Below are 14843 nucleotides of genomic sequence, written 5' to 3'. Positions count from 1 at the left end.
TCAAAGTTTTTGGAAGTTCTACTGAACAATGAAAATGTCTTCCAAAGTCAAGATTTTCTAAAACTCTTTTAAGACTAATATATACATAGCAAACACAGGTCCTCACAGTTCTTTAGAAAGAACAATTTCAAAGTAGTAACATTCTCATCACTAAAAATCAAAATGCTCTTACTACAAGTCTTCTACTCGTTTAAAAAGGCAATTAGAGGAGCGCCTGGGTGACTCAGTGGGTTAAGCCTCTGCCTTCCGCTCAGGTCATGATCTCAGGGTCCTGGGATCAAGTCCCACATCAGACTCTCTGCTCAGTGGGGAGCCTGCTTCCCCCCACCTCTCTGCCTACTTGTGATCTCTCTCTTTGTCAAATAAATAAATAAAATCTTTTTTTAAAAAGGCAATTAGAATATCTGTCTATATAAATAGCACTTTCTTAGCCAGCATAGCCATATGTGGCTGCCTGCAGTCTTTTCATCAAATGAATTTTGCTTCTAACCCCATAAGAAAGCCCACACAGCTGCAAGAGAGTTGACCTGGATTTGGAATTGCCTCCTATACCCAAAACTAGAGTGTCAGCTAAACTCTCCTGGCTTAAATACTCCTACCAGCAAGGATTCAAGGAACTCCACGAACTTAGTGTTGAGGCATCTATACGAATTGTGTTTGTTCTCAGAAAACTTCATTTCTTTGGGACTAATTATGTGAAAGATTTCAAGAATTAGAAGTTTTCTCCTGCTTATCAATTGACTAAATCAACCTTTAATCCATAAACAAACTATGGAGGATGAGAAATGTTGAACTACCTTCCAATATCAGCAGTAGAGAATCATGCTGTTAATCAAAATATTGTAACGAAAAGCTGCAAGAGATATCAAAACATAAAATTCAGGGTGGGAGTGTAGGCATTCCACACTAAGATAAAATTCAAAGTCAAACATTTTTATCCTCCAGGTTTAGATATTTAAGCATAATCTACTGTTCAAGAGAACAATGCAGCAACATCAAAGAGCAAAGTGACTCATGGCAATTAGGAAACAAATGAATGCTCAACCATAAGCATTTACTGTCTGACCCAGCAGGTACAAGACAGAAATTAGCAATAATGTTGGAAGAGGTAAGGACTGTATGAGGGCCTAAGTATGAAGGGAAGAAAGGAAGTCAGCACTGAAGCTATGGATGGATATGGGCAAAACACCTGGGAAAAATGTAGGCTTGCAAGGTAGTGTCCATACCTGGAAGTTTATAGAACTGGTTTCAATTCTGGCATACAGTCTAATTAGCTTTGATTATTAGGGTTAATTAATGTCTCTGAGTCTTTTTGGCTATATGCAAAATGGAAATTTAAAATGCCAATCCCACAGGATTGTTATGATGAACAACAACTCACTTTTGTAAGATTTTAGTTTCATTCATATGCAGTCTCACTCCATGTTAATCAGTCTATAGGTAGCACATCTCCTCCGTTTTGTAAATGAGGAAACAGGCTCAGAGAACTAAGTTATTTGTCCAAGAATCATATTACTAGTGTCAGAGTTAACTAAAACTTGAACTCAGATCTTCTGACAGTTTCTACTATGCCATAGCTGTTTCTGAAAAACAAATGCAAAAAATATATAATAACATACAGCCTATTAACTTTCACAAATTGGAATAAATTAACATTTAAAGTCTTATGTAAAAAACAAAGTATCCATTCTTATCAATATACCTGAAATATTTCACAACTGAAAAAAATTTAATTACACACCTCAACAGATCATGGGTTCTGCAAAACTTAGTTTGGCTATCTACTCACCTCAAAGACAATGAGAGGGGCGCCTGGGTGGCTCAGTGGGTTAAGCCTCTGCCTTCGGCTCAGGTCATGATCCCAGGGTCCTGGGATCAAGCCCCGCATCGGGCTCTCTGTTCAGCGGGAGGCCTGCTTCCTCCTCTCTCTCTCTCTGGCCTGCCTCTCTGCCTACTTGTGATCTCTCTCTCTGTCAAATAAATAAATAAAATCTTTAAAAAAAAAAAAAGACAATGAGAAAAACTACTATTTATATAGGTCTTCATCAAGGCCTAGCCAGATACACTGTAAAGGCTATGCTGTCCAATATGGTAGATACTGGCCACAAGAGATTATTGAGCATTTGAAATACAGCCAGCATATATGAAGAACTGCATTTTTTAATTTTATTTAAAGTTTAATTTAAAAACTGATACTTGCCTCAGTTTTTGGAAAATTTTTTAAATATATCTGGAACTACCTGGGTATGTGAATTTATGTTCTCAACTCTAATTTATACCTAAATATAATATATACCTAAATACCTTTACTTGTTTATTTTCCTTTTTTTTTTTTTTAAAGATTTTATTTATTTATTTGACAGAGAGAGATCACAAGTAGGCAGAGAGTCAGGCAGAGAGAGAGAGGGGGAAGCAAGCTCCCTGCTGAGCAGAGAGCCCGATGTGGGGCTCAATCCCAGGACACTGAGATCATGACCTGAGCCAAAGGCAGCGGCTTAATCCACTGAGCCACCCAGGTGCCCCTACTTATTTATTGTCAATAAAAAATTAGAGTCTGAATTGAGATGTGTAGTAAATATAAGATATACACAGGTTCTCAAAAACTCAGTAAGAAAAAAGGAATGTACACTATCTCACTAATAATTTTTTAATATTAATTATAAGTTGAAATAGTATTTTAGATTTATTGCATTAAATAAAATATATTATTAAAATTAATTTCACCTGTTTCTTTTTACTTTTTTTTAAGATTATTTATTTATTTATTTGACAGAGAGAGACACAGTGAGAGAGGGAACATAAGCAGTGGGAGCAGGCAAGGGAGAAGCAGGCTTTCCGCCGAGCAGGGAGCCCGATGTGGGGCTCAATCCCAGGACCCTGGGATCGTGACCTAAGCCGAAGGCAGCCGCTTAACAACTGAGCCACCCAGGTGTCCCTATTTTTACCTTTTTTATGTGGCTCTTAAAAAATTTTACATTACATTACATATGTGGCTTACATAATTCATCTATCGGACAGCGCTGATATAAGGGAAGTATATGCAACTAAAAGTATCTCAAAGCACATGTAACTACAAAAGAAAAAAAAACAACTCTTGACATCCAAGGCAGTAAATACTGTGATTACTATACAAATAAAATAAAGATGACAAAGATATATAAATAACAGTATAAATATTTAAAGTAGATATATGGGTATTACCCCAGTTTTAGAACAGGTGTCATTTAGAGGATATAAAAACCTACCTTGTTTATCTCATTCACAATAAATCCTTCTGAAGCTGTAACTTCTGGGATGCCATCCTGGCCAATTCCTTGACAAGTTAGGCTGCCATACAAAGTTGGTTTACCTACATAACACAAAAGAAGCGTTGTCTCAGGAAAATAATAAGAATTTAACATTGTTCTCCTTGAAGATTCAATTCAGGCATCTATATAGATGGCAGGAAATTGATTCATGAAAGAAAAGAAGGTACTTGTATAAGGTAAGGTGAAGAGAAAAAAGCCCTAGCCTGGGTGAACCTAATTTGGTAGGAATATGCTCAAGAGCTAAAAATTAGATACAAAGATTTAAAGTTACAGCATTTGTGAGAAAGCTACTAGGGGGTTCCTGGGTGGCATAGTCAGTTAAGCACCCAACTCTTGATTTTGGCTCAGGTCATGATCTCAGAGTTGTGATCTCAGGGTCCCAAAATGGAGCCCTGGACCATGGTGTGAACTCAGTGCATCGTCTGCTTGAGTTTCTTTCCTTCTCCCTCTGCTCCAGCCCTCAGTGCACCGTCTGCTTGAGTTTCTTTCCTTCTCCCTCTGCTCCAGCCCTCCGCCAAAAATAAATCAATCTTAAAAAAAAAAACCTACTAAAGCAATCTCAAACTCAGTTTTACTGACTGTGAAATGAAATTCTTCCACAATGAAAGATGAAGATCAACATGCACACATGCATTTAGCCACAGTATATACACATAATACATAGCATAGAGTTACGCTTCAGTAATCTAGAAAATCTGCTTAAGGAGAACATTGCTTTTGCAGTGATGGGGCCTAAATAAAATATCCTACACATAAACTGGTCACGAACATTTGAAGATTATGAGCATTGTGCAAGGAGTTTGAGCCAAAAGAAAGTATGCAGCTCTCTTCTAAGGGTAGTAAATCCCCCTATCTCTAAAAGAAGGCATATTAATTTGGGCAAATGGACATTACCTGGGGGGTGACAACTCAGCCAGGCTTCCCCTTCATCCTTCCTGTGAAGAGAGACAAAGGACTATTTAGGCTCATTCAATGCTGAAAAGGATGCCCCTGGTGCAAGGGAGAAAGAAGATCATATAATCTTTAGTTTGGACAGTACTTAGGTATGACTAGTCTAATATCTCATCCAGGCTTATATTATTATAAAACAAGATTAAAGAAATATTGATGCATTAAGTGTTTAATGCATAGATGTCTATTGGTTAAATGAATATTCAAATACTTCAAAAACAGGTTAAATGAATATTCAAATACTTCAACAACAGGGAGTTCACTATTCATTTATAAGTTACACAGCTTTGAAAAATCACAAATACTTTATATTTAGATATTTACTGGGATTATTGTAAGCCAAGCCCTGTGCTAGGCACTTTGCAAACAGTATCATTAATCCTCACAATTTAAGAAAATGTCTTTTATTATCCCCATGTTAAAGATAAAACTGAAGCTCAGAAAGTGACTTGTCCAAGGTCACCTAGCTATCTGGAAAGCAGGAACAGAAACATGGGACTAGTATACAATTTCTGCACTCCACCAGCTCACACTGACTTTTTATGTTTTAGGATGCACCGCCCCAATCATCCAAATCTTTATTTCATTACTCTAACATTTTTAGGTTATAGTGAAAAAGACCTATACTTTTATTTTTTCAATTTTTTTTTATTTTTTACTTTTTTATTAACATACAATGTATTATTTACTTCAGGGGTACAGGTCGGTGAATCATCAGTCTTACGCAATTCACAGTACTCACCATAGCACATACCCTCCCCAATGTCCATAACCCAGCCACCCTATCCTTCCCCCCCACACACCCAGACCTACACTTTTAAGACAGAAAGATTTAGGGGCACCTGGGTGGCTCAGTAGGTTAAGTGTCTGCCTTGGCCTTAGGTCACGAACCCAGGGTCCTGGGATAAAGCCCCGCATTGGGCTCCCTGCTCAGTGGGGAGTCTGCTTCTCCCTCTCCCTCTGCTCATGCTCTCTCTAATAAACACATAAAATCTTAAAAAGAAAGAAAGAAAGAAAGAAAGATAGATTGATTTAGGTTGTCAGTAATTCTATCACTGGCTACAAAATCTTGGACAAGTTACTTCCTCTGATTCCTCTCCAGCATTCTCTCCTAGGCACCACTTTACCAGGTGGCCCTCAGTAAATGTCAATGTCCTTCCTTTATTACTTATCTTTATTACTTTACTACTTATTGTAGTAAGTAATGTGTATTTTATTTTGGCTCACATAGTAAAGCATAATTTTCTTAATTGCAAAAAGCTGTTTTCATCTTTACCATGGTTTCAATGTAGAAACCCCTCTTAGAAATAGAAAAACCCCTATTAGTAATAACAGTTGCCATTCATGGCACTGCTGTACTCGTCCTGGTGCAGAGCAACAATCTGCACAGTATACGATCAATAAATATGTTAAATGAATGGTTTGCTGTGCATCCCCAATTACGCTGTCAGCTTCCTGAAGGCAGGAGCCACCCTTTAAATTTAGATTATTCATCTAAACTCCACCCGCACACAGCCTGGACATAGCGGATGTTACATTGTTTCCTGAATAGAACTGTGCAATATACCTAACATAGCACTAGGGGTCCAAGGAGGATACAAAGATTTCATCATAAACTCAAAGACAACGTGGAGGTGGTTGAGTAGTAGGACCTTTGCAAATAACTGACGAACAGTAAATATTTGCTAAATGACTTCTCGCCCAAAAGTCTTCCTGCCTCCCAGTTTTCCTGTCTTTCTCCAATCATTAATCCTAGTTCTGATACTGGGATCACAGCACATATACGTTGCCTCAGGACAGCTCTGCGGAAAACGAAGAAAAATGACCATGTGGGTTTGCTACATCCAGTGATCCCTCAACAAATGATGAAGGTAATCCCTATCCTGGACTGAATACAGCTCTCCTTAACGCAAAGACAACACGCGTTACCCTCCTCTGTCCCAGTTATGGGCCTTCATTCACCTGAGGGCTTGGGCCCAGTCGCTCTGAATCCTCAGAGGCGCCGCCATCTTAACCCCGCCTCTTCCGCTCTTTGCCGGAAGTGGGTCGCCAAGGGGCTGCGAGAAGGACTGGGGGCGGGATCTATACTGAGAGGCCACCAATGAATACATGTGGCCGGTTCCTCTCCCTCCCACTTCCGCGCTCAGGTTGCCCGCCTACCCCCCCCCCCCCACCAGAGGTTGGTTTTCGGTCGGAGGGTCGGAAGAGTTCCAACTGCCTGCAAAACTGACGTCGACGTGCTAGAACGCGCGTCCGAGTTCTCGTGTCCAACCTGTTCGGTGAGCACTGCGTACCGCGTCTTTGCGCAGAGAGGCGTAACGGGCACAGCGGGACTGCGGCTAACTGCCGCGTGCGCGCACGCGTTCTCTCGTTAAAGTGAGAGAGTAGCTGCAGGTGACTTGGACAATTGAATTTCTCTGCGTTCCCAGGCCTTCCCAGTTCAGGCCAGCTGCCGACTGTGTAGCCTGCCCTGATCTCCCAGCATGGGTCTTCCTCTTTTCACTCCAGGGAAGACTGAAGCCGGATGTAGTGGGGAGAGAGTACCGTGGCATTTACTGAGTCCTGTTGTCCGTGCAGTTCTCGTTCATTATCATATTAATCCTCACGTTAATTCTATGAGTTAAATATTATTAAGGAGGAAGCTAAAAAGATTGTGTGGTAAGACGTGGTGCTGGGATTCGAATCTGGATCTCTTGGGTTAGAATCCAAGGCACTTTTTCTGTACAGTAATTAAAACTCATGTATTGAATTCTTTGGACGTGCCAGGCTTCTTAAGTGCATTATCTCATTTAGCCTTCAACAGTCCTGTGAGGTAGACACTATTTTTTTAAAGAGAGACTACGAAGTGATTTTCTTAAGGTCTTCCAGTTAGTGACAAAATTAGGTTTCCAATCCCAGTCCCTTTTCAAAGCCTATTTACCCTCTCCTTCCTCAGGTTTGCGTAAGGCTTTGGAGTCCTTAAATCTTTGTAATTTCTACACTGCTTACTATGGCCAACAAGACCTTGCTATGATTAGATACTTTCTCATAGCGCCAATTTCATTTGTTTTACAGTTCTCTTCATATGCTATTCTTCAGCTGTACAGAACTTTCAGTTCCTTTCCTGTGTTAAATCCTGTCTCAACCTGTGATCCTGCTCTTCCATTGACTGGGAATAGACCTTCTCCCCATCTCTGGCTAACTCCTATTTATCCTTCAAGTCTCAGTTTAGGAATCACTTCTTCCAGGAAGCCTTCCCTGCCTGTTCCTGCCATGTCTGGATTAGGTGTTCCTCCAGTGTGTTTGTTCCCAGTCTTCGATATCTGTACACACTGCGTTGTAGTCTGTTTATTACATAGATTGTACACTATTAAGGCAGGAACTCAGTCGGTCTTGGTCACTCCTGTATCCTCTAGCGTAGTGCCTCATACATGATACATACTCAATGATCTTTTGTTGAATGAATCAGAGAGACACAGGAAAGGCATTAAAGAGTACTTCTTCCTTTAAAGCCTATCATGGTGAAATGTGTGTAAAGGCTGAGTTTATTTCCCTTCAAACCTTTCTCAGATTCTTTCTGTAGGCTACTTTCTACTGGGTGCTGTGAAGCAGATGATCTTGGGAAGACAATCTGGGCAAATCCACCTCACATTAAACACTCTCATCTCACAGACTCATCTCTTGCCCCGGCCCATGCACATTATATGCTACAGCCACACTGAACTCTCCATTTCTCCTGTAAGTCAAACCCTACCCATATTTGGGTACTCTCCCAAGTGTTAAACCATGTTCTTTTCCAACCATAGGAAAAGGCTAATAGGAGAAAAGAAGAGAGACTAATTATTTTGGGTTGGATCCAAGACAGGTGCTCCAAAAAGGTGACATTTCACCTATTTCAGATTCCATTAGCAGAATCCATTCTAGCTTATTTAGTGCTGTGCTAAACACTCTCATATACTTGATGTCATTTCATTGAGTTCAGACCATTTTGCAGATCTGTTCTCTTGCCAGGCCTATTGCTGATGGCATCAGGGTGAATCAGGCTGAATATCTGTTCTCAAATAAGCTTATAGTCTCCAATGGGAGACAAATGCATAAATAGGCTAAACCAAACCAAAATAGGTTTGGTCAGTGTTATTTATAATAGGGGAACCTCATAGTCACATCCCTACTCTAACCTTGCCTCCATTGATGTTCCAGAGATTCCCAAAGATGTCAACTCAAGGCCATACCTGGGCCCGACAGGTAAAGAAGGAAGATGAGGAAGAGGACCCCCTGGACCGGCTGATCTCCCGTTCTGGCTGTGCTGCTTCCCATTATGCAGTACAGGAGTGCATGGCCCAACACCAGGACTGGCGCCAGTGTCAGCCGCAGGTACAGGCCTTCAGGGACTGCATGAGTGAACAGCAGGCAAGGCGGTGGGAGGAGCTGCAAAGGAGGAAAGAACGAGGCCGTCCCACAACTGAGACTCCAAACCGCCTATCCCCAGAGAATGGCCCTGCAGAAACTAGCACCCGGAGAGATCCCGGGAAGAAGTCCTGAACAGCGGAAGTGTGGGCCAAGAGGTATAAAACTCGGGGACTATCTTCAGCTAAGACTGACGTTGAAAGCTAGGCAGCCATGGGTTGGACATGACTGCTGTAAAGAGCTGTGGTATTTTCATGGTGAGATACCACACGTCTTCACCCGTCATGTTCCACCAATATTAAATATTGACTGGTATTTGCCAAGTAAAACAAAGAGTGGGGTTAATGGATGGTCTTCTGTCCTACATCTTGGGTCAGTGTACCAAGTACTGATTACATGGACGCTTAATTTGAAAAGTAAATTCACAATCTAAATGTAAATTGGTTACCTCGTCAGGTCTTCATTTATTCATCATTGGTTCAACATATGACTGACAAGTTTTTCTAAGACCTTTCCTTGTGCCAGCTACTGTGTGAATGAATAATATGATCTGATGTGATGAATAATAGGATCTCTTTCTTCGTGTTACTTAGTCTGGTTTGAAGGGTGGAAAGAAAACAACATTAGAACAACTAATTACTAGCCATTATGTAAGTGCTTTTATCTTTCCTTGGTTGATCTGGATATTTCATTCAATCTAGTAGAAGGAAGAAAACATATGGGAAAATAAACATTGAGTTCCTCTTATATACCAGACAGATGCAGAGTCTGACCTCGACATGCTCACAGCCCAACAAACACACAATGTTGCCTGACATTTAATTTTTTTTTTTTAAGATTTTATTTATTTATTTGACAGACAGAGATCACAAGTAGGCAGAGAGGCAGGCAGAGAGAGAGAGGAGGAAGCAGGTTCCCTGCTGAGCAGAGAGCCCGATGTGGGGCTCGATCCCAGGACACTGGGACCATGACCTGAGCCGAAGGCAGAGGCTTTAACCCACTGAGCCACCCAGGCGCCCCCTGACATTTAAAAGGCACTTTTAACAGGGACGCCTGGGTGGCTCTGTCAGTTGAGCATTTGCCTTTGGCTCAGGTCATGATAATGGAGTCTGGGATCATTCCCCACATTGGGCTCTCTGCTCAGCAGGGAGCCTGCTTCTCCCTCTCCCTGCCACTCTGCCTACTTGTGCACTCTCTCTGTCAAATAAATAAAATCTTTTTTTTTTAAGTGGCTGAATCCCCTTTATGCCATAAAAAAATAAATAAAAGGCACATTTAACATAAAATACAGATTTTCAGCTCTTAAAAAATGGAGAAGCTATCATCATGGAGCTTATATTCCCACTTGACAATTTGCTGGAATTGAGTAACGATTCCTCTTTGAGATGGTTGTATTCTCCAGTTAATAACAGTTGCCATCGCTTCTCATTTTTCTTCCATGGAGCTACATTGCCCATTCGGTTTTCTATCTAGCCCTGGGAGGTGTTTGGGAGTAGGAAAGGAGGTGGAAGAGTAACTCCTGCCATCGAAGCTGGAATGTAAAGAGGTATATGCTCTCATCATCATCAGTAACTTTTTTTTTTAATTTTATTTATTTGACGGCAAGAACATAAGCAAGGGGAGCATCAGAGGGAGAGGGAGAAACAGACTCCCCACTGAGCAGGGAGCCTGATGTGGGGCTTGATCCCAGGACCCTGAGATCATTACCTGAGCCGAAGGCAGACACTTGATTTGAGCCATCCAGGGGCCCCCATCAGTAACATTTCTTGAGCATCTATGTATTAGAAGTGCAAATCTGAAGTATAGTAAGCCCTAAAACTACTTTGAGTCTTTGCGTTGGTGACTGGGGAGGAGAGAAAAAGAAAAGAGGGGAGAAGATGAGAGGAATACCGGTTTAAAGAACAGTAAAATTCAATTAGTAATCAGTAAGGACTCTGTGGGGCCCTGTCTGCTCAGTGCTGTGGGTCATCAGAGCAGTGTGGACTGGAGCTGTCAGCAAGAATTTCAAAGAAGGGAGTTAGTTGAGTTGAACCTTAAGTGATGAAGGAAACATTACCCCTTTGTAACATATGTAACAGAAAGGAATACCATCTACAACAAGTAAAAAGTACCTAGAAACATGTGGTGCCTGGGTGGCTCAGTCAGTTAAGGATTCAACTCTTGATTTTAGCTCAGGTCATGATCTCAAGGTCCTTAGATCAAGCCCTGTGTCGGGCTCTGTGAAGATTCTCTCCCTCTTTGTCTCTCCCCATCATGCCCCCTGCCCCCCAGCTTGCTCTTTCTCTCTCTCTTTAAAAAACAAAAACAATCGGGGCGCCGGGGTGGCTCAGTGGGTTAAGCCTCTGCCTTCGGCTCAGGTCATGATCTCAGGATCCTGGGATCGAGCCCCACATCGGGCTCTCTGCTCAGCAAGAAGCCTGCTTCCCCCTTCTCTCTCTGCCTGCCTCTCTGCCTGCTTGTGATCTCTGTCTGTCAAATAAATAAATAAAATCTTAAATAAATAAATAAATAAATAAAAAACAAAAACAAAAAGAAAAAAATACCTAGAAATCAGTAAGAAGCAAACAGCCCAATTAAAAACTGAACAAAGTTAAATAAAGTAGTATTAGCTATTTCTATTAACAAAAATCAGAAGTATTTATAACAGCCAGTATTGGTGGGGATGAAGAACAGGCACAATCACACTAAAGGGATAATAAGTTAATAAAGCTACTGGAGGACAGTTTGATGGGATCTATAAATATTTTATCTTTTTTTAAAGATATTTGAGAGAGAGAATGTGCACACGTGCATGGGGGTAGGGGGTAGAGGGAGAAGGAAAGCGGATTCCTCTCACCATGGAGCCCCATGTGGGGTTTGATCTCATGACCCTGAGGTCATGACCTGAGCTGAAATCAAGAGTTGGTCATTTAACTGACTGAGCCACCCAGGTGCCCCAGGATCTGTAAATATTTTAAACATTTATATATTTACTGGCTGGCTTTGTCAGAAGAGTATGCAACTCTTGATCTTGGGGTCATGAATTTGAGCCCCACGTTGGCTTTAGAGATTACTTAAAAACTTAAAAAAATTAAAATATATATTTCAACAGCAGTTCTTTTAGGAACTCTCTTGAATATATTTTTATAGGATGTATATACTATTATGTTCACTGCAACATTGTTTATATAGTGAATAAATGTTCACCATGTAAAACTCCCATCAGTAGGGACTATATTTGCTTATATATTCAAATCTTTTACAACAGAAATGTATCTACATATTAATTTGTGTAATTAAAATAGAAATAACTGTCTGTGGGGAGGGCGGGTGGGATTCTAGTAGAGGAAGGACAGAAGGACTCACTAGTAGACTAGCTTCCAAACCAGCTAAGTGCAAGTTTTATAAGACTCCACTTCTAACACAGAGCTAACATTGTGTGGGTCACAGAATGTATTTGGGCGAAGCAGGCTCTGTTGCCACTCAAACCTATTTCTTCAAATAAATGGGATAATTCCTATTAAATAGGCATAATAGAGAATTATTATTTTCTTGGCACAGAGAATTAAATGAGGGATAATAATATAAATAGCAAATAAAAATTATTAGCATTTTTGAACTATTAAAACTATTATAATATTTATAATGTATATATATATAATAAATACTGTCATACAATATTTATGAAGCATTTAACTCAGGCTGTTTGGTTCCAAAGTTTGCTCTCAATCTCTATGACATACTGCTTTCAAATCCCACTATGCCACTTACTAGCTATGTGGTTTGGGGCAAATTACTTAACATCTCAGGATCTATTTTTTCTTCTGAAAAATGCATGTAAAACCTTCCTCATAGGCCTTAAAACTAATAAATATAGACCTTCCTCATAGACTTGTTGAAAGAATTAATCTTGGTAAAGAGCTTAGAAACAGTGTCTGGTACATAGTAAGCATTCACTAGATGTTGTGTGCTAGGTGCTCTCCTAAGTTACATTTTCTCAGTAACTCCATTAACTCCCCTCCACAGAGGAGGAAATAAAGGTTAGATTGGGGGCTAGACTTTGAAGTGTGTCTTATTCTTACGTCTATGCTGTTCTATTTTGTGCTCTCCTGATCTTCCACTGCCTGGTATGATGCTTAACAAATAGTAAGTAACTATTTACTATGTAAATATTACAAATTTGTTTGTTTGGCTGGCTTTTTTAGTGTTTTACAAAGAGGTTAACCAGTGCACCTTGCCCACAGTGTTCTAGATTGGCATGTTATTTTAGTCTCTCAGCTCTGGAGCCTACAGCCATGGAGCTGTAATTTAAGGTGGTCCATGCTTGTCCAGGACAATCTATACCTACCTCTGTACAGAGGCTTGGTGCCAGGGATAAGTGGAGAGACTTGGTTGGGCGTCCCTGTGGCTCATGAGTTGGCCCTTCCCTGCAAGGTCCTTGGCTGGGGACTTGGCCTGTGCTCAGTACAAAGTTGCATGGTAATGTGTTTTACTAGGTGAGTAATAAGAGATGCCTCCCACTTGCCCTCCCTCAGGTAAAGTTTCCAGGCTAAGTCCTTGAGCTGCTGACTAGAAATCCAAAGAGAACTGGAGCCAGTTCAGGTTGAAACCTTATGCTTCCCACTGTATAGAATGATAGGGCTCTCTGCTCCAGCAGGGACTTAAAGGAGGCAGAAGTGGGAGGGATTCTTTCCTCCTTTAGCAGCTATCTTCTGAAGAGTTTTCATTCTTTGGAGCTTGGGCATCTTTCAGAGCCTGGGCATTCTGTCTAAATGGTGACCTAAACCTGAAATAACTAGGAATGAAAGTTATTCCGGGCGGATTTATAAGAACTAAATGAATCATTTCAGACTCTCCAGGGAGATCACACATTTGAAGACATAAATGACACAAAGAGGTCAAAGTACACATTAAGCTAGCGCAAGACACTTTGGCCACCTGTCTTCAGTGCCTTTCCGGCAGGTCTAGTTCTAAACCCAACCAGTGCATGCTCAGAGAGCTTTCCTTCCTTAAGTAAACCTACCCTTTTAAGAGTCCACAGCTGGCAAATTCCAGCCTTCTGTGGTGGTGGCAGAAGAAGGCACCCTTAGCCAGAGGAAGGGAACTAAAACATGAAGCTGAGGAAACTGTTGGCCTTAACTAGGAAGACTGCCAATTCAACCCCATTCAATCTTCCTGGAAGTTAATGATCTACATAAAAAGTCAGTTCTTTTCAGTAACGTGCACTAAAGCAGGAATTGAGTGAACTGGAGCAATCCCTGGCTGGCACTGGCTAACCTTGGACAAGTCTGTTTCCCTCTTAGGCCAATGATCTCATCTTTTTACAGATGAGAAAAATGAAGACCAAAACAGATTATCCCAAAGGTTGTATACTGATGGAGCCAAACCTAGGACCCAGCTGTTCTAAATCCCAATCCACTGACCTTCCCTCTTGTCCCTCCTGCCTACCCCTCATGTTATCACAGAGATTCTAGGCACATTCAAAGGAACATTCAAAACTAAAAGTATGCTGAAGGAATGAACTAGTGATAGACACAACAACATGGATAAAACAGGGTAAATGAAGTCAGTCACAAAAGGGCTTATACTGTATGATACTTATATGCAGTTCTAGAAAGGCAAAACTTCACCAAAAATGAGATTAATGATTGCTTCTGGAGAAGAAGGACTCAAAGAAAGTAAAGGAACTTTCTGGGGTTATGGAAGTGTAATCTTGATAGAAGTATAGGTTTCATGGGTGATCGCATTTTTAAAAAGATTTTATTTATTTATTTATTTTAAGGGGTTGGGGTGGGAAGCAGAGGGAGAGGGACAAGCAGACTCCAGGCTTAGTACAGAGTTTGGCGGAGGGCTCAATCCCAGAACCCTGAGATCATGACCTGAGCTGAAATTAAGAGTCGGACACCTGGGACACCTAGGTGGATCAGTAAGTTAAGCGTCTGCCTTAGGCTCAGGTAATGGTCCCAGGGTCCCCCTGCTTCCGGGGAGCCTGCTTCTGCCTCTGTCAAATAAATAAATAAAATCTTTAAAAAAAAGAGTTGGACACTTAAGGGGCACCTGGGTGGCTCAGTGGGTTAAGCCTCTGCCTTCGGCTCAAGTCATGATCTCAGGGTCCTGGAATCGAGCCCCACATCGGGCTCTCTGCTCAGCAGGGAGCCTGCTTCCCTTCCTCTCTCTCTCTGCCTGCCTCTCTGCCTACTTGTGATCTCTGTCTCTGTT

General features: G+C 41.1%; 2 protein-coding genes across 5 annotated transcripts in view; one reads left to right on the top strand and one right to left on the bottom strand.

Moving 5' to 3' along the window:
• The window catches only part of LOC111159539 (proteasomal ATPase associated factor 1), a 41759-nt gene extending 35482 nt beyond the window's left edge, over positions 1-6277 (bottom strand). The window contains exons 1-3 of one of the 2 annotated variants that reach the window (XM_022522067.1): positions 6222-6277; positions 4203-4243; positions 3246-3349 (exon numbers count right to left, since the gene is read on the bottom strand). In XM_022522067.1, the coding sequence (XP_022377775.1) occupies positions 3246-3349; positions 4203-4243; positions 6222-6268 (192 nt within the window). In that variant the 5' untranslated portion in view covers positions 6269-6277. The remainder of the gene's footprint in view (positions 1-3245; positions 3350-4202; positions 4244-6221) is intronic. The other variant, XM_022522068.1, reaches the window with a different exon arrangement.
• A 153-nt stretch (positions 6278-6430) lies between these two features.
• On the top strand, positions 6431-9441 carry LOC111159559 (cytochrome c oxidase assembly factor 4 homolog, mitochondrial). 3 transcript variants are annotated; one of them, XM_022522090.1, is made up of 2 exons: positions 6431-6746; positions 8439-9441. In XM_022522090.1, the coding sequence occupies exon 2, from the start codon at positions 8451-8453 to the stop codon at positions 8778-8780; it is 330 nt and encodes a 109-aa protein (XP_022377798.1). In that variant the 5' UTR covers positions 6431-6746; positions 8439-8450; the 3' UTR covers positions 8781-9441. The 3 variants fall into 3 exon arrangements, with proteins under 3 accessions (XP_022377798.1, XP_022377796.1, XP_022377797.1); XM_022522088.1 differs by having other exon boundaries at positions 6441-6538; XM_022522089.1 differs by lacking the exon at positions 6431-6746 and adding an exon at positions 7950-7976.
• Positions 9442-14843: the final 5402 nt, after the last annotated feature.

This window comes from Enhydra lutris, unplaced genomic scaffold, assembly GCF_002288905.1.
Source record: "Enhydra lutris kenyoni isolate GAN:26980312 unplaced genomic scaffold, ASM228890v2 scaffoldscaffold68, whole genome shotgun sequence".
In the NCBI taxonomy this organism is placed as follows: Eukaryota; Metazoa; Chordata; class Mammalia; order Carnivora; family Mustelidae; genus Enhydra; species Enhydra lutris.
The sequence above is the reverse complement of the archived record's forward strand: the minus strand, read 5'-3'. Positions and strand labels throughout refer to the sequence as shown.

What these genes read in the sequence shown, in the direction of transcription:
- LOC111159559 (XM_022522090.1), top strand. Translation starts at nt 8,451, where the DNA reads ATGTCAACTCAAGGCCATACCTGGGCCCGACAGGTAAAGAAGGAAGAT.